This window comes from Thamnophis elegans, chromosome 1, assembly GCF_009769535.1.
Source record: "Thamnophis elegans isolate rThaEle1 chromosome 1, rThaEle1.pri, whole genome shotgun sequence".
NCBI classification, from domain to species: domain Eukaryota; kingdom Metazoa; phylum Chordata; class Lepidosauria; order Squamata; family Colubridae; genus Thamnophis; species Thamnophis elegans.
Genome location: NC_045541.1, coordinates 142,899,573 through 142,926,579, shown reverse-complemented (window position 1 = coordinate 142,926,579; position 27,007 = coordinate 142,899,573). Strand labels below are relative to the sequence as shown.

Sequence of the window (27,007 nt, the reverse complement as noted above, 5' to 3'; positions counted from 1 at the left end):
ACCAACCAACCAAATTACACATAAATATGTGTGATTAAAAAATATCTGAAAAAGATCAAAAATAGCCATTTTAAAATACATCTCCATAAAATTGGCAAAAGGAGAACAGATTTTATGGCATACAGTTATAGAATACTTCCAATAAGGTTCTTGGTTTTGAGAAAGATTGGTGCACCATAATTTGCACCATAAACTCGAGGTGAGATAATTTTTGGAGTTGCAATTGGCTGCCTCTAAATTTATTTTCTCAAGCCCTCCAAGCCTATTCCAATTGGATAGTTAAAATTCATGAAAACTATAACACTCTCAAAAGGAAAGATTCTAAATCCACCCTGTCCAATCAGTCTCCCCAAATGAGGACTTCTAACTCCTAGGGCTGTTTTCAAATTCAGACATGTGGATATTTTTAGGACTCCTCGCAATTTTTTTTCTCCCAGAGAGAAAGCTTTGAAAAATTAAATCTGTCCTACAATAGGAATTTATCCATCTGTGAAATTTTTGTGAATAATGTACATTTCACTTGCGAGCCTCTGCACTACTTAACAGTAAACACCCTGACCATTTTCCCTAGCAGACTTCAACACGAATTGAAATTTCATTTGCTCTGTGTCTTTAGAGCAATAGAATTACACTGGCATCTGCCGCAGAATGTAACAACTGGGGGGTGGGGGGCTTACAACAATAACAAAAAAAACAACCCTGGAAAAAAAAGGTATCCAATGTTTAATCCAAAGGTTAGATACCCTATAGATTCACAAAAGAGCCCTTGATGAACAAATCTGCTTTTCCATTTATATACATTGACCTTTCATGTTAGATCCATATTTAATTGGCTATGATGTAAATTATGTTTCATCTCCACATAATAGACAAAAATCTTTTTTGTAAAGGGTACTTTGGTGATTTTGTTTGCCACTTGCTGTTAATTGGGACCTTAGATAAGAAATTACATCTACCTACCAATATGTATAAAGATTTACATTTTACATAGATATGTGCACATAATGTTACATACATACACGTACATCTGTTCGTACGTGTCTCCTGGAGTTGTCTTCTTTACTTCTCAGAATGTAAATGCATACACAACTCCAACAACTACAATGTTTCCAATTGTGGCTATAATTGCAATCCATAACAAAATGGCATCATTTGAAGAACGAGCTGTCTCTTCTGGCTGATTTGGCACTGAGGCAGTAGTGTAGTCATTGGCAGATGAATTAAACAAAGAATATTCTGTGCTAAATTCTTCATTGGACGAGTCCATAAACACTCCTCCCATAACTGGAAGCTGCAGAAGACAAATTTAAAACATAAAAGTTAATGTTCACATAACATAAAGTTAATGTTAATGGAAGATAACTATATAGATACATATTGCATACAAAAAAGTAGCTAAACTCCACTAGTCAGCAAAGCTGCAGACTATGCTTTAGATAAGGTTACCTGTTTTTAAAAATAAGTTTTGTCTAAGCAGATGTACTGCATGAAATAAATATGTTTTGCATTCAAGTTACAGCAACATCTCCTTTCAAAGGATATCAAAATTTCACGAGCTCTACTCTTCCATGAAAAGCATGAAGGATTAACGGAGGTGTCAAACAGTGGGTGATGAAAATAAAATGCTCTTACAAGTAGAATATGACTAAACAGCCCTCCAAAATAACACATAGCATCCTTGCTATGGATGCTTCAGAACACCCAATACTTTTATTGGAGTTGATGGGCTGCAGTTAGGCAACACAGTTAGAGGAGTCGGATATGATTTAGGCATTCCACACCTTCTCCCCCTAATGGAGTCACTTCCCCTACCAGACTAGAATAAACATAGTTTACCCTATTATCTGAATCAAATAAATTATGTTTAGAATGTCATCCAAGCCAGCTGGCGGGGAATTCCGAGAGTTTAAAGTTTTCATGTTTGAAAAACAATTTTTGAAGGAAAACCCTACTTGGAGTGTTGATTAGAAGTAGGAAAGGGGTTTTGAATAGGCAACTTAAGCCAATTTATTTTAATCTTTCAAAGGCTCATTTTTTTTCTTTCCTGGTTATTGATTCTATTCTCTCTTCACTCTTCCACCACCACCACCACCACCACCAACCTGCATTGTGTAAATAAATAGGAAAATGTTGTCAACTCTAAAACCATTGCTTTGGGATCTCCTCATTTGCAAGCAGTTCATGATAAATACTAGTCAAAGATTTCAAGCTTTTGTTAGTATTGTCCAAGTGCTATTAGGAAGGCGAAGGAAAATAGCATCCACATAGATATCAATTCTTCAAATGAAAGTATGGTTCAAAAATGAAAATGGCTTTAAATCAAGATGTGCAATGAGCATTTTTAACTTTTATTAGAAACTTTCAATATAATAAAATATAGAAAATAAACAAGACCAAAGATAGAAAATAAGAAACACAGAAAAAAGAAATAAATTGACAAGAAACCTACAATTGTGCTTTCCATTCTTCTTTTTATTAAGTAATTGTTATAAAACCTTCCCAACTTCTTGTCTCATTTTCAACCTCCATGAAATTAGCATTTTAGAAAGACTTTCATTTTATACAGATTATGTTCAATCCATTATCTTCATTTCGTATAACTTTTTTCATTTGTTTAATGAGAAAAATAGCATTCCTGAAATTTTAAAATATATAGCAAATGTTTCTAACATGATTTCTGGCTATATCATAGCTTTAAAGGCTAGATTATTTGCATCTTCCTCCTAGAAGATCACCACCTTGATATTGTTGGATACTTCAGTGGCTCCTTAAGACCTTAAGAACTCTACTGGTGGATGTGGAAACATCTCATCGGATTTCCTCTAGTGATAAAATAGAAACAGCAGAGTAGAAATTAAGGGTAATCCATAATGGGGAAAGAAAATGTGAGGCTTTGTACACATTAGGATTTCCTAAGAGATGCAATCCCTAGCATTAAACCTGAAATAAGGCAACAAAAAAATCATGTTTCTATTAATGGCACAAAAGCAATATGGGTTTAGCAGAAACATTTAAACAAGTTTGAGTGTCAAATGATATGATCCCAGGTTGAAAAGCATTGGGACCAGTATTATTAAAGTAATAAACTTCCAGATGAGGTGGTGGATTAAGCAACACTGCTGGTGATGGTGGATTAAGCAACACTGAGTACTTTGTGAGTAGGGACAAGATTGTGGTGGAATTGAAGCCAGGAGCTACTCTCTGGTTGACAAAAGTCCCTCTGGAGGCAAAGAAAGATCTTTGGGATTACTAAATTGCACTCTTGGAAGGAGACTATAGAAACCGAGCTTCTTGTGTTCTGTTGCAAGTTAAAGTTTGGGAACTAGGGGATTTACAATGTGCCTTCAATCACTGCGAAGCCTTAATGGATATTTGACCAATACATATGTCACTTTCTTAAACACCTCTGGACTTGTATTCTGATTTTCAATACAGAATATTCTGTATTCTGAATGACAGTGAAGATCAAAGACTTTCGGTGAGTACCAACTACTTGAAATTAAGTGGATTGGCACACTAAATGAAAATATGGAATGGAATGTGAAAATCAGTGATCCATGTGAAATTATGAAATTGGTGTGAGTTTAGCTATAAATCTATAAACTACAGAAACCTATTTGTCAGCATTGATAGACATTTGATTAATATCAACAGTGTACAATTGTATGCTCCTATACAGATGTAGTGAAAAAATTAGCAGATAACTGTAAACATTGCTACATGAAAGGACACAAAAAATCATGATTGGAATGCCAAAGTTGGAGAAATGAAGGAATATGGGTTGAGTCCAAGGTAGCTCAGGAATTTGTGACCTCCATGGTAATGATGGACCCATCCCAAGTCATTGAGGCTTGATGTACGTTGGTAGTCGCAAATTAAATCTGAATTTTGTCCTGGGGCTGTTGTGATGTGATCTGGAAATGGGACATTCAAAAACTGCAGCTGGTTCTGAATGCAAAAGTGTGGGCAATTTTTGGCATTACTAAGTTCATGTTATACTTCTACTCCAGAAGCTGTTCTGGATCCCACAAGGCTTCTAGGTACAAGTAATCCTCGACTTACAATAGTTCGTTTAGTGGTTGTTTGAAGTTAGAATGTTAGTTGTTTGAAGTTAGAATGGCACTGAACATAGTGACTTATGAGAGTTTTTCACACGACCATTGGAGCATTCCTGTGATCATATGGTCAAAATTCAGGAGCTTGGCAACTGGTTCATATTTACAATGATTGCAGTGCCCGAAGGTCATGTGATCCCCTCCGGCAACCTTCTGACAAGCAAGGTCAATGGGGAAGCCAGATTCACTTAACAACTGTGACAAGAAAGGTCATAAAATGGGGCAAAACTCACTTAACAAATGTCTCGCTTAAATTCTCGCAGAAATTCAGGGCTCAATTGTGGTTATAAATCAAGGACTACCTGTATAATTCAAGTGAGATGTAAAGCATTCTTATAACCTCAAATTATTGTTTTTTATTTTTACCCCCCCCCCCTACATGTTTTACATTTGTTTTTCAATTGAATTGTACAGCTTATATGTTATAATTAATGATGGAAATAATTCTTAAGTAAATTATCTTAGTCTGATTTTTTTACACCTCAAAAACATGGCATTTTAATAGGTCTGGGTAGACTTGTTATATCCTTTATAGCAGTGGTCCCCAACCTTTTTATCGCCGCGGACCAGTCAGCCTTTGATAATTTTACCGTGGCCCGCTGAGCGCGCGCAGGGGTGGGGGGGCATTGTTCGCGACGACACATTGATTGTTTATATATCACGTGCGTACCAGCGCGGGGCTCTCTTCCCTGGAGCCTTTGCGCACGGCCCAGGAGCTTTTGCGCACGGCCCAGGAGCCTTTGCGCTGCAGCGATCATGTCCCCCGGCTGCTGCAGCGATCATGTCCCCCGGCTGCTGCAGCGATCATGGCCCCCAGCCGCTGCAGCGATCATGGCCCCCGGCCGCTGCGCGGCCCGGTGCCAGGTACTCCACGGCCCGGCACCGGTCCGTGGACCGGGGGTTGGGGAACACTGCTTTATAGGACCAGAAATCCCAAGAGATCAGAATTGAATAAAACTTTACAAAAGAAAAAGAAAAAAATGGAGGAGGGAGATTTTTAATGAAATACAGGATTCCCTAGTCTGGTGATATTTGAATGTGCTAGACTATATAGTACCAGGCTGGGTGATATTAGATGAGTATTGTAGATACGTCAAAATACTTGGAGACAATTATTATTATTATTATTATTTTGGTGGGGGCAGGCAGAATTGCAGAGAAATCTGAATTATAGTTCCTTAGACTTTAAATCTGGCAACATCAAGTGGAGAGTAATCAAATATAAATGAAACTAAAACATAACTCATGATGAAGTCCCAGTTCAATTTCTGGTAATTCTGGTTAAAAAAAGTCTTGTCTAAGATACTGCTGTCAGTTAGAGAAATTAGACTGCGTAGGTAATAGCGTGACCTGATACGCAAGGAAGCTTCTTGACTTTTAAATTATCTTTTTCTTCTGTAAAAATGCTTTATCCATCATGAAAATATTTCTAGCCTTTCCAAAGGTTAAACAACTCTCATGCAAGCAGAAAGGGATTAAATCAAGTATATTTTCACTTTCCAACTAAAGCTTTACTTAGAAAGGTCCCATATGTCTTTGACAGCTGAAAAATTGATAGGAACTGCTATACTACCAAAAGAACTCTCCATAATAAATGTGCAGAAAGCAAACAATCTAATCACCTAGCATTCATTTTTGGAAATCCAGTCCTGATGATTTTTACAGTCAAAACAAACATAGATTAGATTTTAAAGATGATGCATCGGGGGTATGGAAAAGGACAAGGAAACTTTGCCAAGAAATTTAAATGAAGAAAGAAGTTTAAAATGGGCCAGTTTATTCTTACTAAATAATGGATAGAATGGCTTTTCGGGAGTACTCAGTATCTATAAAAGCAATTCTTCTTAGTGTAGCCTTTGAATTATAGAAAGCAGCCACTTCTGTTTGTGTGTGTGTCTGTGTGTGTATAATCACATAATCACAAACACACACTATGTTTATAGGAGGTGTAGCTTTCACCAACCTTGTACTTTCAAACATACAACAATGATGGTGAATATTCTACGCTTCTTCCCAAAGGATTTCCAACTAGTGTCACTCCTACTCCTAACGGCAAAGAGATTTATACCCTGGAGGCTTTAGCCTGAAGCCAGGAAAAAATAAAATTGGGGAAGAGGCTAATGCCAGTAAGCTGACAGCATCCAACTATATACCATCAAAATCTAAGTACAGGTATTTCTCATTTACGGTATTTTTGGGGGTATAAGATGCACTCCTCCTCCAAATGTGGGTGGAAATGTCTGTGCGTATTATACTCCACATATTGCAGCAGGGGAGGGGGCCTGGTGCGGCGCCAATCAGTTGTTCTAGAATGGACCACAGTGGTGAACGGGCCATGGTAGCAGAGACGAATGGGCGGTGGTGAATGAGCTGTGGTGAATGGGCAGTGGCGAATTAGGGGTGGCAGAGGCAAAGGTGAACAGACGTCAGCAAACAGGCCATGCCAAACGGGCCATGCCAGTGGCAAACAGGCCAGATGAATACCAGATGGATACTGGGAGGCAGATTCCCCTCCCCCGTTATTTTCCTCCCCAAAAGCTAGGTGCGTCTTATTTATTTTGGCTTTCCTTTTTCCCCACACTCCCACCCTTGGTAATGTTTATTCCAGCACTGGAATAACTAGAAATTAATTATTGTTTGTATTTACAGTCATTGGAGAGGAAAAGATTATAAGCAGGCTCACAATGGGGAATATATCAGGGTTCTTGAAGCTCCCAGACTGAGTGTACTTAGGGCTTCCAAGCTACCACATTCCTTTTAACATGTATTTCCCACTGTGTGCCAGCTTATTCTCTTATAATCCCTTTCTCTTCAATCACTCCTCTCTGAAAGGGGGGGTCGGGGGGAAGAAATCTTAAATGAAAGTTCTGATATCTCTCTTTAAGGTGTTTAGCGAAGTCTCAACAGAGAAAGACTATTCTCAAGGAAAAAGAAAGACTTTTGTGATGTATCAATATTAATAAACATTAATAAACAAATAAAATGTAGTTCTATATGTTTTGTACATTTTATACTATGGTACAGTTGTACAGATGCTTACTCAGAAATAAATCCCACTTATTTCAATTGGACTTCTTCCCAGTTAATTGTGAAGTAGACTGCAATTTAATTAATCTGTTTATTCCAATTATCACTACCAGGATTCAAATAGAGGCACACTAGTCTTTGCCAGAAGCCTGGTTACGTTTCCTGCCATTTTTGATTGGTGAATTAAGATGGATGAAATGTCCTTTAGTGTTGGAACCAAGCATGGAAGGAACTCTTAAAATATCTCCAATGGACACAATCAACCATCTAATGGCCACAGGATGGTTATTTTTCCCAATATCTTGAACTATGTGATTGTGTAAATATATTTGCAAGCTTTATGCATCAAACTATTAAATTCTCTCTAGGAAAACCTTAATTAACTTTAAAGATCCCCAAAATTTGGAAAGCTGCTTATCAAAGAGTTTACGGTTGTTTCATATGCAATTCTTTTCTAAAGTTGATGCAAAACAAAAGTGTGACAGTACATTTACATTACCTTATTATTTTCTCCACTTCTGAAAGTATAGGATAAACAAAAGTTAAGCCCATGACATGAATCTGGCAACCTTCAGAGGTATGGGAGTATAATTCTCAGAAATCTTCACCATCTGCTGGCAAGTATTTTGGGGAGTTTAATATCTTTAAGGGTCACGAGGCTATAAACACTGCTAGCCACAGGGTTACTTTGGGAAGAAGATAAACAATAGCTGGATATCAAAAGCTGATACTTTATATTAAAAAGATGGCAAAGCAGCATTTCAATTGCCTCTTGGATAGGAAAGCCAAAATGAGCTAAGGAGTTATCTAATTCAGGAAGAAGACTTTCTAGAGGGCAAGAATCAAGTTTTTAATAATTGTTAAATAAAGTTAGTGAAGATAAAAATAGGTATATAGGTAGAGATTAATATGGAACAAAAATGCAGGATAGACACAAGAGGAATAAGAAATTCTTCCAAAATATTAATGTAGAGATGGTTATAAGTCATCATTCTGACCATTGATGAAGGGAATTATAGTAGAAGAATGAAAGTGACGTGGAATGGAAAAGACTGATTTAGATAATTTAATATAAACTGTAATACTAACTAAAGGCTTATATGGGTTTGACTGAGAGTATGGCAGACTATGGAGGAAAAGTCCTGTGGATCCAAAATCACAAAAATTATAATGTTCTGGGTGTGGAAACAGACAGACATGGTTAGGCTTTGCAGGCAACAAGAGGTAGGACAAACTAGACCTTTGATACCATTTGGCAGGAGGGTTCCTCTTACACCAGCATTGTATTGGTATTCAGAGTGGGGGATAACTTAATTTAAATTATAGGCAGTTTATTTATAACTGCCAATGGAGAAGGAGGAAAATGCAGGACGCAGTTGAAGGGGATCAAAGGCAGAGAGTAGAGACAAAAGACTTAAGAAGAGAAGACAGAGGTAAATATTGGGAAAAGAAGGAACAGGGGCAAAGCAGAGGATCCTGGGAAATGGTGGATAACATGGGGGAAGAAAACAGTAAACATCCTGGGTAGGACATGAAGGCCCCACAATTGGAACACATTTCGAGAAAAAAAAACGTATCTATATTTATAGGAAGACATATCTGCAAATAGTAGCATCTGGATACATTTTTATATTATTCAAACTCCCATACCTTATTTCTTCCCATATACCGTTATCTACTAGATTCCCCAAATCATCCTTACTGATTCATGATTGGTCTGCATAAGCTAGATCACAGTATTCCTAAATTTTAATGTACTTCAAAGTAGAACAGTTAAATTGATGCATCTACAATAATAATAGAATAGTATTTCAATTCTTATTTAAATAGTGAAGCTATTGCTATACAATCTTGAAGAAAGTCATGCATTCAAATTCCTTTCTCCTGGAGAAAGGAAGAAAAAAAAACTACTCAGAATGTGTGACATGTAGTTATTTTCAATATATCACACATTTGCAGAGCCTGATGTGCAAAATAATAAAAGTTTGAATAATGCCACCTTGGAAGTCTGAAGTTTACCAGCTAGCAATTAAAATGTTATTTTCAAAAGCATTAGTATATGTAATATCCTTATTTTGAAATTCCTTTTATTTTTCTTCATGTACCATTTTCACATTTTAATGGGGGTTAAAAATGCACATTTCTAGACTGAGTAACCATTTCCCATATTGTGTTATTGTGTAGATTTATAAATTATTTGTAAAAACCAGATATTAGCCTAGATGTCTTCTGTAGGTAATAGATAAATTTACAGAGAATACAAATGCCATTGCTGTTACTCATAATATTATAGCCCAGATGTCTTATCCGTTTATTCTATAGAAATAGTGGACATCAACTCTTATAATTTCCAGATATGCTGTCTTGGAATCATGGAATATGAGGTCTAACACATCTGGAGGGTGTCAGGTTATAGAAGAAGAAATAAAATGAAAAGACTACCTATAGGCAGGTTAGGATTGTCGCAAAAAAAAAAAAGATGGTATATTAGATGGATGTTTGTTCTGATCTTGCAGTTACATTATTTCTTGGAATAGCAAGTCATTCAAAAGAGAACCTATCAGATTTCACTGTCATTTTGCACACGGCACTTTTCATAAACCTCAGGGCCTCTTTGAATGAAAACATATCCATAAAATAGGATCAATATAATCAGGAGTGGGTTCTGCCCGGCTTTACTGCCGTTTCGCTCTCTCGTGCACATGCATAGTTCAATTAAAATTGTTCTGCGCATGCACAGAACTAAAAAACAAGATGGCGACGATGACGACAAAGGAACTGGTTCGGGGGCATGGCAGCCTGGGTTGCTACCAGTTCCAGTGACCTAGGCTGCCATACTACTACCAGTTTGGCTGAAGTAGGCCGAACCGGTAGGAACCCACCACTGAATATAATTAACTATCATTAAGCGCTGTACCTTATGATTGTTGATGAATGTATCTTGTCTTTTTATGCATATGCACCAAAGACAAATTCCTTGTGTGTCCAATCACACTTGGCCAAAAAAGAATTCTATTCTATTCACGTCAAATCCCACTTTTCTGCATCATTGTGATGTGTGTGTGTGTGTGTGTGTGTGCCTGTGCCTGTTCCTGTTCCTGGGATAATTAAAGAACCCTGTGAGTGTATGCCAAGAATACATAATCCCAGCAGGGTCATCCAAAGCATGAAGGTATGCCAGCTATCCAACTAAAGCAAACAGGCATCTATATTAGGTGGAAACATTACAAGAAGATGCTGTAAGCGAATGTTCACTTTAGTGACAAGGGTAAAGGCATCAGTTCATACTCTGTGGGAGAAAGGAACTTGGTAAACCACACTGATACTTTAACAAGAAAACCATATAGATATTCAGTGTAACTGGATGATGGGCCCCTTGGGTCAACTGGCACTTAACATGCTGAGGAAAAGCTAAGAATCTTTCAGAGTAGTAATTGTGGTTATGACATGACTAGATTAAAACCTTTGGGACATCTACTTCCAGATGTTGCCTTGAAGGAAAATAAGATCTGAAACTGCAAAGACAGAGAAACGTAAACATAGGAAAACTCAACACAGTGAAAGATGAAATGAATAACTTACACAGGCACTAGCAAATTAAAATGGACAGGAACTGGACTCCTACAGTCAAAATATATTATTTACTACTTAGAACATGAACAACAATGAAGGGACAGTGTTGTTTCCATAATAAGGAAAGATATAATAAGGACACTACTTGGTGCAATGTAGTCAATGACCAAGTAATATCAATTAGATTTTAATATGACGAGTATCTAATTTATACTCCAACCATTCATGCATAGAGGAGGTTTATGAGTTTTATGATTAACATCAGTCTGAAATTGACAGAACATGGAAGCAAGTTATTCTGCTTATGGTTGGAGGCAGCAATGTTTATGCTTTAGCAAAAAGGAAATCCCAAAACTTTAAATTGTGTTCATGTGAAAATCTAAACACACCAGGAAGCCAAAGTCTAACTAGTATACAGAAAAACAGAATGGCTACAATTGGCAAAGAAATTAGACAAAAATTATATACTGTACTCAGATATGGACATACAGCATGTGTTCTACATTGGCGAAATTGGACAAAAGCACTCCGTGGAGTATGCCCTGAATAATCGGGTATTGACTCTGAAGCAGTTAACTCTAGCAGGAGCAGTTCAGGGTGGTGGCAGTCATGCCAGACAGACCGGCGGGGGGGGACGGGACCAGCACACTCACCAGTGGCTAGATGTCCCTAGGCGCAATGTCAGCAAGGGATCGTAAGCTGAGCTCTGCATTGTGGCTATACCACCGCTTGATTTTTTTCTCCTTTTCTAAGACAGGCTTCCAGGATAGAACTGATGAGAGAATTCAAGATGAATAAGCCTTCTGTCCAAACAGATGACCAGAGCCAAAGTTTTTCATGTCTCTCTAGGATAAGACGGAGTCAAAAAAATTGGGCTCAGACAAGTAGAGGAGGTGTGGCTAAACTTTGACAACTCAGTCTCTGGGCAGAAAGACAGAAGTCAATCCATACTTGGATTCTCCTGTCAGCACACTGGAGAACTTTCAGTTTTCCATTGTTCTTTTAGCAGAATTTTTAAAGAATGCTCTAAATTTTTGTAGAAATAGAGTAATGCTTCAGCACTAAATCACTGCTTGTGATGGACACAACTCCATTTGGTTGCCCTTTCCTTCAAGAAACTCAGAACGAAAGTCACTGTAACATGTTTTGTAGGAAATTCTACTAGTTGACCTGCCAAAATCAAATCACACCCGGGACAATTTTTGCCTAAATGCTGTATTAATTGTATCATGGCATTTTCCAATTAGTTATTTGTAAAATCCAGTTGAAATAATGCTGCAGCAAGGTATTCTGTTGAATGTCTTGAGGGTCAGATACCCTCTTTACAATCAAATGTAAGATTCTTTGCCTGTTTTAATAGAAATATTAGGCTTTCAAGATTAGTTTCAGTCCTTCAAGTTAGTCTGGGTCAGCTTGACTGGAACTATACTTTGTTGAGATAGGCCAGTGTTTCTCAACCTCAACAATTAAAGATGTGTAGATAGCTAACTCCTAGAATTCCTCAGGAAGTTAGATTTTCCTAACCCAACAGATACTCTACTAAAGCTTGCTGCTAAACAACCTTAAGATGTTTGGATTGGTGAGCTGCTGAGGTTGAGAGACACTAGCTCCCTTACCCAGCATTGTGAATTGCTTATGTATTTATCAGTTTTGATAGAGTTCCACCTATTTCTTCTAACAAATAACATGAAGATCAACTATGACAATATTTATCGTCTGCTTCAAAAGAAAGTGAAAGTCAATTCACATTCCCACAAAATTCCTAATGTAATTTTTTAATGGGGGGGGGGAGGAGGATTTCAGCGAGCACCCTACATAAGGAAATGTCTCATTAGTTTATTTTGCAATGCAAGAAATGCCCTGGCGCATTTCACTTGGGGGAATCAAAATACTGTGGATCGTCACACAGCTCCAAACTTTGCTGAAGTGTCCCAGATTTCTCGCCTGTGATCTTAAGGAAGAAGGCTTAACCTTCCACTTGCATTTGAAATACAGAATAAAACACTGCAACTTTCCTAGGCTTTCTTAAGGAGAAAGAACGTTCGTCCTTACCTGAACGTGTCTTTTCTGCAGAGGAGAGGGAGGGGTTACATGTGGGTATAGTCACAGACTGATTGGTCCATAGACTGAGGGAATTTTCTTAAATATTCCACCATTCCCTATTGGCTCCCAGTTTCCTCGAGGTTGAAGAATGACACCTGCAAAACATAAGCAGACCACAGGACCTCCCCCTGGCTAACTCTATAGCTAACTAGGGCGGGTTGTAACTCCTCCATCTCCACATTCAGGTAAGGACCAATGTTCTTTTTCCTATATAGTCAAGGGAGGGATTACACATGGGACATACCCAAGCTCAGTCCCAGGGTGGGAACTTAAGACCCAGGGGGAGGGGCGGTCGCCACCTGCTGAAGAATCCTACGTCCAAAAGACGCATCTGCAGATGCGAACACATCCAGTCGATAGTGCCGGATAATGAGAGTCAGAGACGACCAGGTGGCTGCCCTACAAATGTCTTCAAATGGGGCCCTGGTGGCCCACGCCGTGGTTGTGGCGGCGCTCCGTGTGGAGTGGGTCATGATCCCCGAGGGATGTGTCTGACCAGCTGCCTCATAGGCAGTAACAATAGCCTGTCTCAACTACCTGCCAATTGTGGCTGAAGACATCCTGGCCCCCAAGGAGCCAGGCTGAAAGGAAATGAAGAGGGCCTCAGGTCTGTGCACCCCTGATATGCGCCTAAGATAGATGCGCAGGGCGCAACAGACGTCAAGACTGTGCCAGAGGCACTCCTGGGGCATGAGAGGGGGACAGACAAAAGTTAGGCAAAATGATCTTTGCACCCTGTGAAAGAGGAATTAACTTTTGGAAGAAAAGTAGGGTCCAGTCGAAGGACCACCCTATCCTGGTGGAATTGGCTCCATCACCTATATTTTTGACCCCTATCTCTCCTGGTTGGTCAAGAATAGCTGAGAGGTAGCAGGTAACTGAGTCCAAGTGGCAGTGACTGCTTCTCTATGGAAGGGGGTGGTTCCACCTGTTTGGAAGAAAATGGTGGTCCATCCCCTCTTTAACAAGCCATCCTTGGGCTAATCGCTACTAGACAACTTTTATTCCATTTCCTACCTTCCCTTTTTAGACAGAAGTATGGAAAAGGTGGTAGATGTACAGCTTCTGGAGGCCCCAGAGGAAGTTGATTATATGGACTCTTTACAGTCAAGTTTCAAGCCATGTTATGGTATGGAAACAGCATTAGACCCCAAAGGGCTTGAGATAGAGACAGCACATCCATCCTTGTCTTTCTAGATTTCTCAATGGCTTAGTACCATTTTATCATTCTAGACTGGCTTTGGAATTTGGAAGTTAGAGGAACTCTTCTACACTGGATTTTTTTTCTGGGGCTATAGTCAGTGTTAGTGTGTGTACGAGTGGGGGATCTAGCTCTAGGTTCCCCTTATGTGGGTTATCTCCCTAGATATTGTTGGATTTCAATTATCATCAGCTTCAACCAATAAAAAGAAATATAAGAATTTGGAATGTTACAAATTCCTCTTCCCCGATTTATAAAAAGACTACAATTACTGGGCAACTTAGAAAAATTAGAAACATAAATGAAGCCATATAATTTAAATGTTAATAATGTTTCATGAATAATAATGATTTCCAGATTTATGGGTCATGTCAGATAACTGCATTCAGCAAGCATTAATTATAATGGAATTCCTCTCTTTCCCAATTATTAGTATATTTATAGGCAAAAATACAAATATTTTCAAAAGGCTGTACTGGGTAGTCCTTGACTTACAACCACAATTGAGCCCAAAATTTATATTGTTAAGTGAGACATTTGTTAAGTGAGTTTTGTCCCATTTTATGACCTTTCCTGCCAGTTATATGAATCACTGCAGTTGTTTAACATGGTTGTTAAGCTGGCTTCCCCATTGACTATGTGTGTCAGAAGGTCACAAAAATCGATCACATGACCAGGACACTGTAATCATTATATGAGTCAGTTGCCGAGCATCTAAATTTTGATCAGGACCATGGGCATGCTGCGACATTCGTAAATGTAAAGCATAGTCATAAGTCACTTTTTTCAGTGCCATTGTAACTTTGAACAGTCACTAAATGAATGGTTGTAAGTTGAAGACTACCTGTAGTTAAATCTAGAGGCTGATTCTTTCATGAATTTACAGGTCTAAGATCAAACTGTAAACTGCAAGTTTTAAAAACTTGCGAAGTCTACAAATAAAATACCATAATTATATATTGTATATTGCCAATTCTGTTGCAGCTGTTTCTTGCTTTCAACTGGTACATTTGGGGAAAGAAACTGTAGACTACAACAGCTGCCATTGTTAATTTAGAAATAAAAATATGACACCAATATAGGAAAAAGAAAATAGCAACAGCAGAGAGCTCTGTTATTATGTTACTATACTAAACAGTCAACTATAAACTATAAAATAGATTCCTTACAGGAATACTATTATGCATAAATGCTTTGGATATAAATCAGATTCCACATTTGAAAAATTTAGAAATGCCTCAGTAGTTTATCATTCACAAATGTTTTCAAATCAAGGGCTAGGTAGTTTAAGTGTATGCAGCTTTTTGCCTGAATAAAAACAGCTACCATCATATCTGCTCCTACTCCCTCTGCAGAGGGACACTGGCATTGACACCAGTGCCTACATAGGCTCTGAGAAGACATGATCAGAGCTCCTCCTGCTGGTTTATTATTCACATTTTACATGTGCCACAGCAGGGGGAAAACATGGGGGACGCCTCCTTTCATCAATCCTTTACAAGGAGAAAAGCAATTTTAAATATTACACAAAGCTACATCAGCACTGAACTGAGTATATAATCAAACTGATAAATATGATTAAAGTTTGACAGTGCCATTTACCTCCAAAGGAAGGGCAAATTATAGATTCTCTAAGAATTAGAAATGAGTAGAACTCACGTGATCACCTAGAAAAAGTGCATACAGTGTTTGACTGATTATGTGCCATCAAATCAATGTTGATTCTTATCAACCACATAGACAGGCCTTCTCCAAAACAATTGGTCTCCACCAAAGTCTTCTAAGAGTATAGCCATCGAATTCTTTTGCTGCTTGTCTTTTTTTAAAATATATATCTCCTTCCATATTTCCCACCATTACAGACTTCTGAAGGGAGTATATATAATATAACCAAAATATAATTTAAGCCTGGTCAAAGTTCACAAGAGACAACTTTGATTTGTTCAACAACCCGTTTACTGGTTTTCTTGGCTGATCAGAATATTTTCTGGAGTCTTTAGTAATAGAAAGTTATCCTGTCAGCATCAGCAATAATGTTGATGTGTCTTGGACTTTTCTAAAAGCAGGTTGAAAAGCAACTTTTCCATGTTGGGCTCCAATCTGCTTTGGAGGATTCTAAATATTACTACAGTACCATGTGAAATTATGTTGTATGATGATTTGAACACACTATTATATTGTAATTCTTTACTACTGGCACATAGACTGACCTCTACATGTCAAGGTATATTTATTTGATAAGTTCAAGAGTTTTGAGATTGGTAAAATTAAGATTGATATTATCTGATAACACATAATCAATGTTTAGTTTATGGTATTGTGGGATACAAGTTATGTGGAATCAAGGCAACATGCTATGGCCTAATGTTGGGTAATGTGCATTACATGAATATAGCAACTGTATTTAAGTTAGATTTAGTCTATGTATGGCACCGTTCCTTCTCCATTTGAATTTTCCATGTATTCAGCCAAGTGATCAATGATTTAAGAGAGGTTTGCAGAGTAGTATGCTAATATTACCATAAATGGGAACAACTCAGTAAATTACTTACTGCTACAGAAATAAATTCACTAGAGATTTTATTTTACTTGTGCAAGAAAACTTTTTTCTCTGATAAGACTAGATGAAATATTTAGATGTATGCAAAGTATGTATATGTAAACATTTGTCTGCTACAATCTATTGATAATTCTGTATAGAGAGATAAAAAACCTTAACGTATTTTTTCATTGCACAGCATGTTGTATTTGTCAACACCTATGTACATTGGTTGTATTCTGAATGAAAATTATAACATTCTCATTCTGCAGCAGCACCAGCAAAAGAAGAGCCACCATGACTGTAACTGTCAAGAGGAGGAAAAATGTGTATCTCTAAAATACTCAAAAATTAAAAATGCACTGCTGTTCTATGAATAAAGCATTAGGAGGTTTAAATGAAACTAAATTAAAAGGTGTAAAAGGATATACATACAAATAAGAGTTACACCAGTAAACATGCTACTGATGTTAGAATTATTCATCTCAGCACCACTGAGTTTGAGAGAGAAAATCACTAAAACATACGTAGATATATCACTTTAAAAAAACATCTGAACACTATACTAAGATATTGTTTGGTTGACAAATGTTGGGATATTCACAAAATGAGTTTTTCTACACAGCAATCCCTATTAGGAAAGAGGAGAAGCACAATTTATGCTTTAACAAAAATGTATTGGTTTTTCAAGAGTACAGCTAAAGAGGTTTACAGACAGTTATCAAATATATTTTCTATGGGTTTGTAGGGATGAAAATAATGACATCCACCTATCACTCAAAAACTCAGGATAAAATGCTTAATAAAAATCAGAATTGAAATCCCCCTTAGGAATGAAAAACAACATAATATAAAGGAAGGAAGAAGGGCAGCTAATAATACCCTGATAAATCCTAATTGGTAATAAATTAAGCATATACAGTAAGTTTAACTTTAACTTTTAACTTTAATGGTATTTGTATGCTGCCCACTCCCTAGGGACTCTGGGCGGCTCACAGCAAATAAAACAACAATAAAAACATTTAAAACATTTAAAATTACAAAATTAAAATCAACACAGCATCCATTAGTTGAACATCTATGCAGAGAAAAGGTACTATCATTTGATTAAATTATCACTGATTTATCAATAATTTTTAAAAAGGTTCCAGAACTAACCCCCAAAGGATATAAACCTGTCAACAAAACAACTGAGAAGGTAAGGTGGTTACAGAAATCTTGAATTTCAACTAGAGCTCTGCAAAAGATAAAAGTGACAGTGCTTATAAGCAAGAAATACAGGCTTAATTTTTATTCAATTCTATATAATCTGAATTTGTGTTACATTTGCAAAGACAAAATGTACGTTATTTGCAACTACCTATATACTACTAAAACTTGCTGTCATGATCTTAACTGGGGAAAACAATACATCATTAGGCGAGAAAGTAACCAAAATCTGGGACCCATAACTCCCAATGGAATGAAATTTGGGGAAATTGTGGCTCCTTCAGTGCTATTGGTGCTGCTGCATTGCTGTTGGGAGGGGGGGGGGTCACTTGAGCTTAATTTTCAATGTTTCTCAGAAGGGGATTTCTGAAGTTCCCTACCAGATACAAGACAATTCAATGGGGAAGATGGCAGGAAGTCATCGTAGTTGCTTTTTCTCAATTGCTTTTTCACCCATCCTTGGTCATTCTGTTTCTCTGTTTGTTGTTGTTGTTAATTACGAAGTTATGTCCGACCCATCGCGACCCCATGGACAACATTCCTCCAGGCCTTCCTGTCCTCTGCCATCCCCCGGAGTCCATTTAAGCTCAAGCCAACTGCTTCAGTGACTCCATCCAGCCACCTCATTCTCTGCCGTCCCCTTCTTCTTTTGCCCTTAATCGTTCCCAACATTAGGCTCTTCTCCAGTGAGTCCTTCCTTCTCATTAGGTGGCCAAAGTATTTGAGTTTCATCTTCAGGATCTGGCCTTCTAAAGACCAGTCAGGGTCTCTTCTAGGACTGACTGGTTTGATCGCCTTGCAGTTCAAGGGACTCTCAGGAGTCTTCTCCAGCACCATAGTTCAAAGTTCATAGTTTCTCTGTTTAGTTTAAGGAAATATCTATTTAATGATGATCTTCCAGGGCAAAGTTGTCTAGTTTACTTATAAATATAAGTTGCCATTCTTAAATCAGGAACTCAAACAGCACTAAGACTCATATACAGTTTTACAGCCCTCTATAATGGTTTACAGAGTCAGCATGTTGCCCCCAGCAATATACTGTAGGTCCTTATTTTATTGACCTCGGAAGAATGGAAGCCTGAGTAAACCTTAAGCCAGTGAAATGTGATCTGCCAAATTGCAGGCAGCTGGCAGACAGCAGAAGTCGCCTGTGGTACTGCATTCTAACCACTGTGCCACCAAATGCAATAAAGAGGATATGTAAAATGGACACATGTCCAACAATAATTCACTTTACATGGCAGAGTTGACATGCACCATTAGGTGAAGCATGAAGGATGAATTAATTTACTTTGACTTGCAGCCTTGCCTTGAAGAAATAAGCTTGTAAGCCACCAATATACAACCAAAGATAATTTGACTGGTTGAATCAGAGGAATAACAGTGGTCTTCTCTATTCCTGAGAAGTTGTGAGATGCCTTGTGCCTTTTTTGTTTTACTTTTTTTCTAAAATGAAGGCAAGATTTGTTTTAATATTTTGTCAGCTTAACTTTTGATTTCACAGCTTTCCAAATTTGGGCACAGTTCTTTGATGAACATAAACACAATTTTGTATGCATATACAGACATGAAAAATACATACACATTCTTAAAAAATGTCATGAAAAAATAGGATGGATTAAATACTGAATGCTTGGTAAAGGGCCTGGTTGAATTGAAGCTAATGGACAGCGCATGTCTCCATAAAAAATGTTGGAATGCAGTCAGGAGTCATGATGCATATCAGCATAAATGACACAAAATTATAAGCATTCCTGAATGGTCCTGAGGGGCAAATGTAAGTTAACAGATAGGATCTCCAAATTAACTTTCTATAAAATGTTACCTGTTTCACTTCAAGACAAGATGATAAATTTTGGGGCTGTGGATAAAATGATGTTTTAGGAAATATAGGTTAAGATTTATCAGGCGTTAAATGACCATTCTGAGAAAAAAGAAGCTTACACTAAAGGAATGTTTTCCAGAGTTTGCACACTTCAATTTCAAATGTGAAACAGTGTAGGGGGATTTTTGGGGAAAGCGAATAGATGTTTGGAAGCATCTGGCTTAGGAAAACCAAATGGGAGCAGATATAAACATACAAAAATGGATAGGATAAATGGCCATATAAGAAAATATTACACATCGAAGACAATATGAGATAGAGAACTCTTTTTAGGGAGATGGTTCAGAAATGTGAAATATAAACATGCACCTGTGTTTCTATATTTCAAACATGACTTTAAAGTAGAACCTGAAGTTATCAGAAATCTACTAGAACGCAAATAACCTGTTAGATATGGTTTTCCATAGAAATCAGTTCTACAGAGAAGACAATATAGGGGACATCACAATAAACAAGCTAGAAATGTCAGACAGACATTTTGGAACTGTAAGCAATAACAATAAAAAAAAAAAGATCAGCACAATCTTAAAAAGAATAAAATCAGAAAGATAGAAAAAAAGGAAGAAATTTAGTAAAGCTTAATTGTATAAAATACATATTCTTATAGCAAAAAGAGGCTATATTTATACTCGCAAGTTAGTCTCAAAATTCCAGATGTGTCTAACATCCCGAAAAGATTGGAAATCACTAAAGCATGCAGATACCTATGCAAGTTGATGTTGTTTCTGCCATGAATAACCTCTGCCAGAAATCCAGATTTCTTTTCATTTTATTTCTACTTGCTTCACTACATCCTTTGAGTATGATTATTGTATGTTCTTATATAAGAGGTCACTGACTGTTTAGATAAACAGCATCAGTTTTACTAATTAAAAATAAACTGTCTAATTTTTATTAAAGCACAATTTTACTATTTATTACCTTGTTTCCCCCGAAAATAAGACCTCTCTAGATAATAAGCCCAATCAGGCTTTTGAGCGCAGGCACTAAAATAAGTCCTCCTCCCAAACCAAGCCCTCTCTGAAAATATTGCAATACAGTAGTAGCCTGAGGTGACCATGCTTGCCGCCTCCTGCATCTCAAAAATAATAAGACCTCCCCAAAAATAAGGCCAAGCGCTTATTTTGGGGGTCAAAAGAAAATAAGACCCTGTCTTATTTTCGGGGAAACACGGTATCACCAAAGTACTTTACATTTTAGTAGCACCTACAATTCCCTCTTTTAGGGCTACTGATAATTAATCAAGATAAACATTGACAGGTATTTAGACAGATCTTTTCATATCAAAGGTTGTGATATGATTTCTTATTCCTGAAGGTATTTCATGCCATGAAGCATTTCGTCTGAAGACCAAACTGTACTAACACATTTTATCATCAATCAATTTCTTGATGCATTCATCCCAATTTTCCACAGCATTGCATTTCACTTCAATCTAAGAAAGAGTTTTTACAGGGCTCTGAATCTTGCCAATGTAGCAATGATAAGTTAGACAAGTATTCAACATTTCATCTGAATAGCTTCTATAATTTTAATTGGAGGATGCATATCGAAAAAGAATTGCAAGAGATAAATTACTGAGAAATAAGCCATCTAGAATTTAAAAGTCAGGCCTTATTACTTGCAGCTGGCATGCTTGTTTCGAAAGAGATAATATTCTCTTCAATGACATCTACATAACTCTTCACTTTCTTTATGAAAATCACTGAATTATTTTTGTTTCATCCAGTAGAGATATAATTTTCATTATGTAAGAAAATCTTTATTAGAAATAAAGAGCTTCCTCCAATTGGGCATATATTTTCATTACAGCGTGCCTTATTGGGACTATGGCTTGGATAAAGGCTTAGACATATTGAAAAGTAGCTCCATTGAAAAAGTTTTTCAATGTATTTTTCAACGTATTTCACTATCTTAAATTATATCTACACCAATTAACCAATTTTTAGTATTCTTAGCCATGGAACCTCTTCAGAAAGTTCCTGATTAAAATATACAAACTACATTTGCACTGCATGATTAATCTTTGTTTCTCGGCTGATTAAGCAATCTACTTTTCTAGGTTCAATATTCACGCACTAAATCATACACAGGCTACATTTGTGCAACACGAGGCTAAAATATGATTAATGGATTTGCATTGTAAAGACAAAGTGATGTAGTAGCTTTTGAACTGGATTACCAATAAATCCTCTGCCTGAGAGTAATGCTGTTTCTGGTTATATTTTTTGTTTAATTGTTTTAATATATACATTAGAGAGAAGCAAAAAAGAAAAAAGAGATGGAATGCACATGCAAACAGACAAAAGGGGGGGGGGGAGAATAACAAAAATTTATATTACACACAAGAAATCATTTAGACTAGTTTTTTAACATTAGACCTCGGCTGTACAGAATAATGTTCAATCTTCTACTGAGGAGGGGAAAATGTTACCCAGTTTCCCTAAAAATAAGACCTCCCTGAATAATAAGCCCAATTGGGCTTTTGAGTGCATGCGCTAAAATAAGCCATCCCCAAAAAATAAGCCCTCCTCAAAAATATTGCAACACAGCAGCAGCCATGAGTTGACCATGCTTGATCCCTCCTGCACCTCAAAAATAATACCTCTCCAAAAATAAAGCCAAGTGCTTATTTTTGAGGTAAAAAGAAAGTAAGACCCTGGCTTATTTCGGGGAAACATGGTAGATTACTTTCATAAGAAAGATAACCTTTATTCAAGAGGTAGTCATCCAGTTGAATATTAGCTAAAAAGTATTGAACCAGACAGCAAAAGAATTGGTGAGATCATCTCACTGGATTCCTTTAAGTGGAAGATGGACAATCTATTAAGAATGCTTCAATCTGGATTTTTCCTCCCAAAATCAGTTGCAAAATTTCCTGTAGGTTTGGAGTACAAAACATGATAAAGCTTATTATAATCACTAGAGTAAGTGTCATGTTAAAAAAACCCTGCCCTAAAATACATGATGCAGCTCCAGCCACTCTGGGTTCTTCCTTAACTAAAACTGCATGCAAGCCACATCTACCCCAAAATTGCCTTTGAAAAGTAACTCACTCTTCTTCAGATGCTTTCCATGATCTCTTCCCATTGCACATGTGAGATAATCAAAACTGAAGTCCAAGATATCTAACGATGTTGTTCCTAAGCAATCAACATAACTGAGAATATTCACAGGTTGGAAATAAAGAGAAGCTTTCACGTCAAAGAGGAATAGTATTCTTTCTCCCCCATTCCTCCCAAATAACCAAAACTATAAGAAACTCAATAATGGTCTCAACTTATAGTCTAAGATTTACTGGTGATAAGAACTATATATTGCTATGATCAACACAATTTATAATTCACTCCAATCTTGGTAGATTTAGAATGGTGAAGAAATTATGATGAACAACAAAGAAAATGAAAATTACTTAACAAAACACATAATGCTAACAAAATCCTATGCTGACTCCCAAAATCTTCTTGGAATAAATGATTAATTTAAATAGACCAATTTAAATTACTTGCAAGATTCAAAAAGGATTTTATGTGCAAACTGCTAAAGGAGAATAAGTTTTAAAGAGTTTACTTATTAAATTTACAATATATCCCACTTATTTATTTATTAGATTTTTATCCCATTGTTATTACTTTATAATAACAAGGTAGAAAACACAAATAATGCTCCTTCCGCCTCCTATTTTTCCAACAACAACTCTTTTAGGAGAGTTGGGCTAAAAGAGAAAGTTGGGCTAAGAGAGAGTTGGCTTCCATGTCAAAAATGAGACTAGTACTCAGTTTCCTGATATCTAGCTTGTGCCTTAACCACTAGTCCACATTGGTATACTCTTTTCTTCCATTTTTCTCTATAACAACCCTGGGAAGTAGGTTGGGCAGAGAAAAAGTGACTGGACCAAAATCCCTCATTGATCTTCTGTGGATTAAGACTTGGTTTACCACAATCCTACTCTAACATTTTAATTAATGCATCACATTGACTCTCAGTTTACAATGTTTATGTTGCTAAAACACTTTACCAGAAGTAAGACAGATTTATTAGCTGATTTGATAAAATTTCAAGGTTTGCAGGAGAACAAAGAAAATCTATAGGGAAAACAACCAACAACATACTGGTGTCACGTTATGACAATTTGCCTTTTACGGTTGTAAGTTGTGATGATCATAAATCTAATCATCCATGTGACCAACCTGATTTTATGACCATTTTTGCAGTGATCATTAAACACAGTGGTTAGAAAGCAAACAAGGCAATCATTAACTGAATCAATAGTTTGCTCTGGGCTCGTTTAGCTGAAAACGGAAACAAAATGCTGGTTTTCAGTGAAATTGTGGTAAAACATGGTCATGTGACCACGGAATATTGTAAATAGCTTTAAATGGAGGTTGGATGCTGAGTGTCTGATGTGTGGTCACATGACTTGGGGGGGGAGACTTTGAATCTGGGTTCTAAATAATCCTAGAGAAATCCATCATAACTTTTAATAGTCACTAATAAGAACAAAGATTGCTCAACAATTATGGAATTCTGACTGGCTGTTAAACAGGGAGTGAAATGGAATTTTAAAAAGAGGATCATTGAATGGAAATAGTTTACTGTATAATATTTTACTCAACACAGTTAAATACCTTGACAGAAACAACATAACACCTATGATCAAGTTATGCCAACTTAACTCTTATTTCGTCAATTCACTTCATATAATTGTTATCTGAAAGTAGAACTGTTCAAGTTTGTATCAAATTTTAAAATCAATCTTTTTGATTTTAAACATATCCTTTTTACACAAAAATGACATTTTAATAACGATTAAAAAATAAAGGAAGAAGCCATGTCAGATTCATGTTACATTTCAAGACTGCGTCACATAGCTTTCAGAAAATACAAAGAATTTATACTTATTTATTACTATTTAAAGTGATCTAGCTATAAAAGTATTTGAAAATGGAAATGTCAATATTTGAGTATATGATAGAAAAGAAACTGAAATATTTAAACATGAACATTCATGGTGAAGACATTTATCTCAGGACAAAATTCATACTGTCTTCTGGATAAAATCCTTTCTGCTCTCATTGTTAGTAAAATTTATACATATTAATTAAAAAACTGCCTGCTCAAGTAGATGCCATTTTCATGACTTTTAATAAAACAAGTTAATACATTTTTCAAGCATGATGTCTCATCACAAGAAACGTATTACATCCATCTGTAAGGCAATCTAATTTGAATTAACATGGAATCACCCAGCAGAAATTTGAAGCTTTGCGAACTAAAAATAATCCAACCAGCAGTATTTTCAGCCCTATTGCTACTATCCTATTTTTAAAAACAAAGAAACCTTGCTTGAAATGTCCAATTACACAACTTCTGTTTGCTGCAACTCCCAATTAAGCTTTCAAACACATTTTTAAAATAAATTCTAAAGGCTCATTTTGCCTGGAAACAGAGTAGGAAGGAACAGAACAAAACAAAAATTGATTAGATCTTTGTTTTTGTTGCTGTTAAATGGATTTTTCCCTCTCCTTCAACTAAAGAGGATACTGGGAAGTATACAGAAGGCCTTTTCAAGAGGGCACATACACTCATTTATTTGGTCTTTACCAAACTTTCTTTGGTAAGAAACAAACATGTCTGTTCTCAATCTGATGCCCTGTAGATAGGATGGAACTATTACTGCCTTTGTTAACCTCCAGCCATTCTAGCTAGGAAAATAAATGGAGCTGTAGTGCAATCGTTCTGGAGGGTAGCAAGGAAATGCTAGATGGTGATCATAGGAGAGCAAGCACAGCATGCCTGAAATGTACCATATTTGGAAGACTAGAATAGGAAATTATTCTTCAGTCAGTAGGCATTGAGGTCAACCAGCAGACCATCTGGTGAAATATATAATTAATTAACATATGGTTATTTTTCTCTTTCGCCTAAGAAAATTAAGCGTTAATCCTTTACTTATGCTTTACTCTTTTGTGTAAGACAGGGAAGTAAGATAGTAGTTTTACTTCTCAAAAATGGTCAGCGCTCTGAATTCAGACTACACCTGCCAGGATTTCACATTCACTACATGTTGATATACATTTACATATTTCTAGTGACAGAGACATTTAGAAAGTTTAGGATTATTTCCCCCCTCCCTAAAGGTGGATTGATTGTGTTGTTGATTAAATTGTTGTCAACTATTAGTGACCAGGTAGACTTTTCTTCCAGATGATCTGTCCTGCGAAAGGTTACTCAAGCCACTCTATCCAAGTTATCCATGCTACCCAAGGTAATCAAAGTACTCTTTATTTATCAGGCTTTCAGCGGTACCAAACAATAGTATAGTAGTAGCAGCGTAATTTATTTGCCCAGCTAAACAGACATCCATTTATACCCTTCTTTAGGCGAAGTATTTTAAAAGGGACATTTTTCATTCAAAACCCACCTGTCATTTGGTTCCCCCCACCATCTCCTCCCACATTCAGTGATTTAACTTAATTAACATAACTTAATTAACAGGTTTTTTTTTTAAAAAAAATTACGTGACCCCGTTTTCCCCAGAAAAGGACACACAATCCCCGGGTCTGAAATATGCAGAAGCCATCACTGGCATCGGAAACATCCAGCCTTGTGCAATTGCTTGCTTTCTTTCCCACCCGAAGGCATCCTCGCCTGGAATCGAGTCAAAGCTCGGGCAGCTCCTCTCCTCTTTCGCTACCCTGCCAAACATCCACGAAGGGCGGGAGGAAGAGCGAGCCCAAGGAAGCGCCCTTCGGCCGATCGACGGAGGCCACTAATCACGCCACGGGGGTCCAATTACCTGCGCGGCCATGAAGGAGAGGTCCATGGTGCTGTGGGAGTCAGAGCTGCTGCTGCTGCTACTGGTGGTGGTCGAGATGAGGGTAAAGGTGGCAGCGAGGCCGCTATCGCCGCCGCCCGGCCCGGACGCCTCTCTGGATTGCTGGGGAGCGGCCTCCCGCAGGACCAACTTGGGGCGCGTTACCAATTCCAGCTCACTGGGATGGCGGCGGCAGTGCCGTCGCGACTGCCCGGCTGCAATCAGCTTTCTGGGAACATGTTCCGCCGGCAAGCTGGCCAGGCGACGGCACCAGCGCCCGCAGGACCGACGCCAAGGCTCCAGTCTCGGCGAGGGGAAAAAGCCGCGCGTGGAGTCCTGCCTGCCTGTCCGCGCGCCCCGAGTTGGTCACGCCCCTCCCCGCGGAGGCTCAGAGTGCGGGAGAGCCAAGAGAAGCCGGCGAGCGGCCGCTCCTTCCAGGGAGGCTGCGAGGAAGAGAAGGGGGGGGGGGGCTTCTTCCCACCACCTACTGACTGATGCAGTCGTGAGTGTCCCCCGCCCCCGGAAGCAGGCTTCCTTT

At 37.6% G+C, this 27,007-nt stretch overlaps 1 protein-coding gene across 1 annotated transcript; it reads right to left on the bottom strand.

Moving 5' to 3' along the window:
- On the bottom strand, positions 1-26,864 carry C1H14orf132 (chromosome 1 C14orf132 homolog). Its single transcript, XM_032232349.1, has 2 exons — positions 26,452-26,864; positions 1-1,291 (listed from the first exon to the last, which is right to left on the bottom strand). Exons 1-2 carry the CDS (start codon positions 26,476-26,478, stop codon positions 1,067-1,069), a joined length of 252 nt encoding a protein of 83 aa, XP_032088240.1. The 5' UTR covers positions 26,479-26,864; the 3' UTR covers positions 1-1,066.
- Positions 26,865-27,007: the final 143 nt, after the last annotated feature.

What these genes read in the sequence shown, in the direction of transcription:
- C1H14orf132 (XM_032232349.1), bottom strand. Translation starts at nt 26,478, where the DNA reads ATGGACCTCTCCTTCATGGCCGCGCAG. An exon ending in TCTCCTTCATGGCCGCGCAG is followed by an intron (nt 1,292 to 26,451) that starts GTAATTGGACCC and finishes TGTCTTCTGCAG; the next exon opens with CTTCCAGTTATGGGAGGAGT.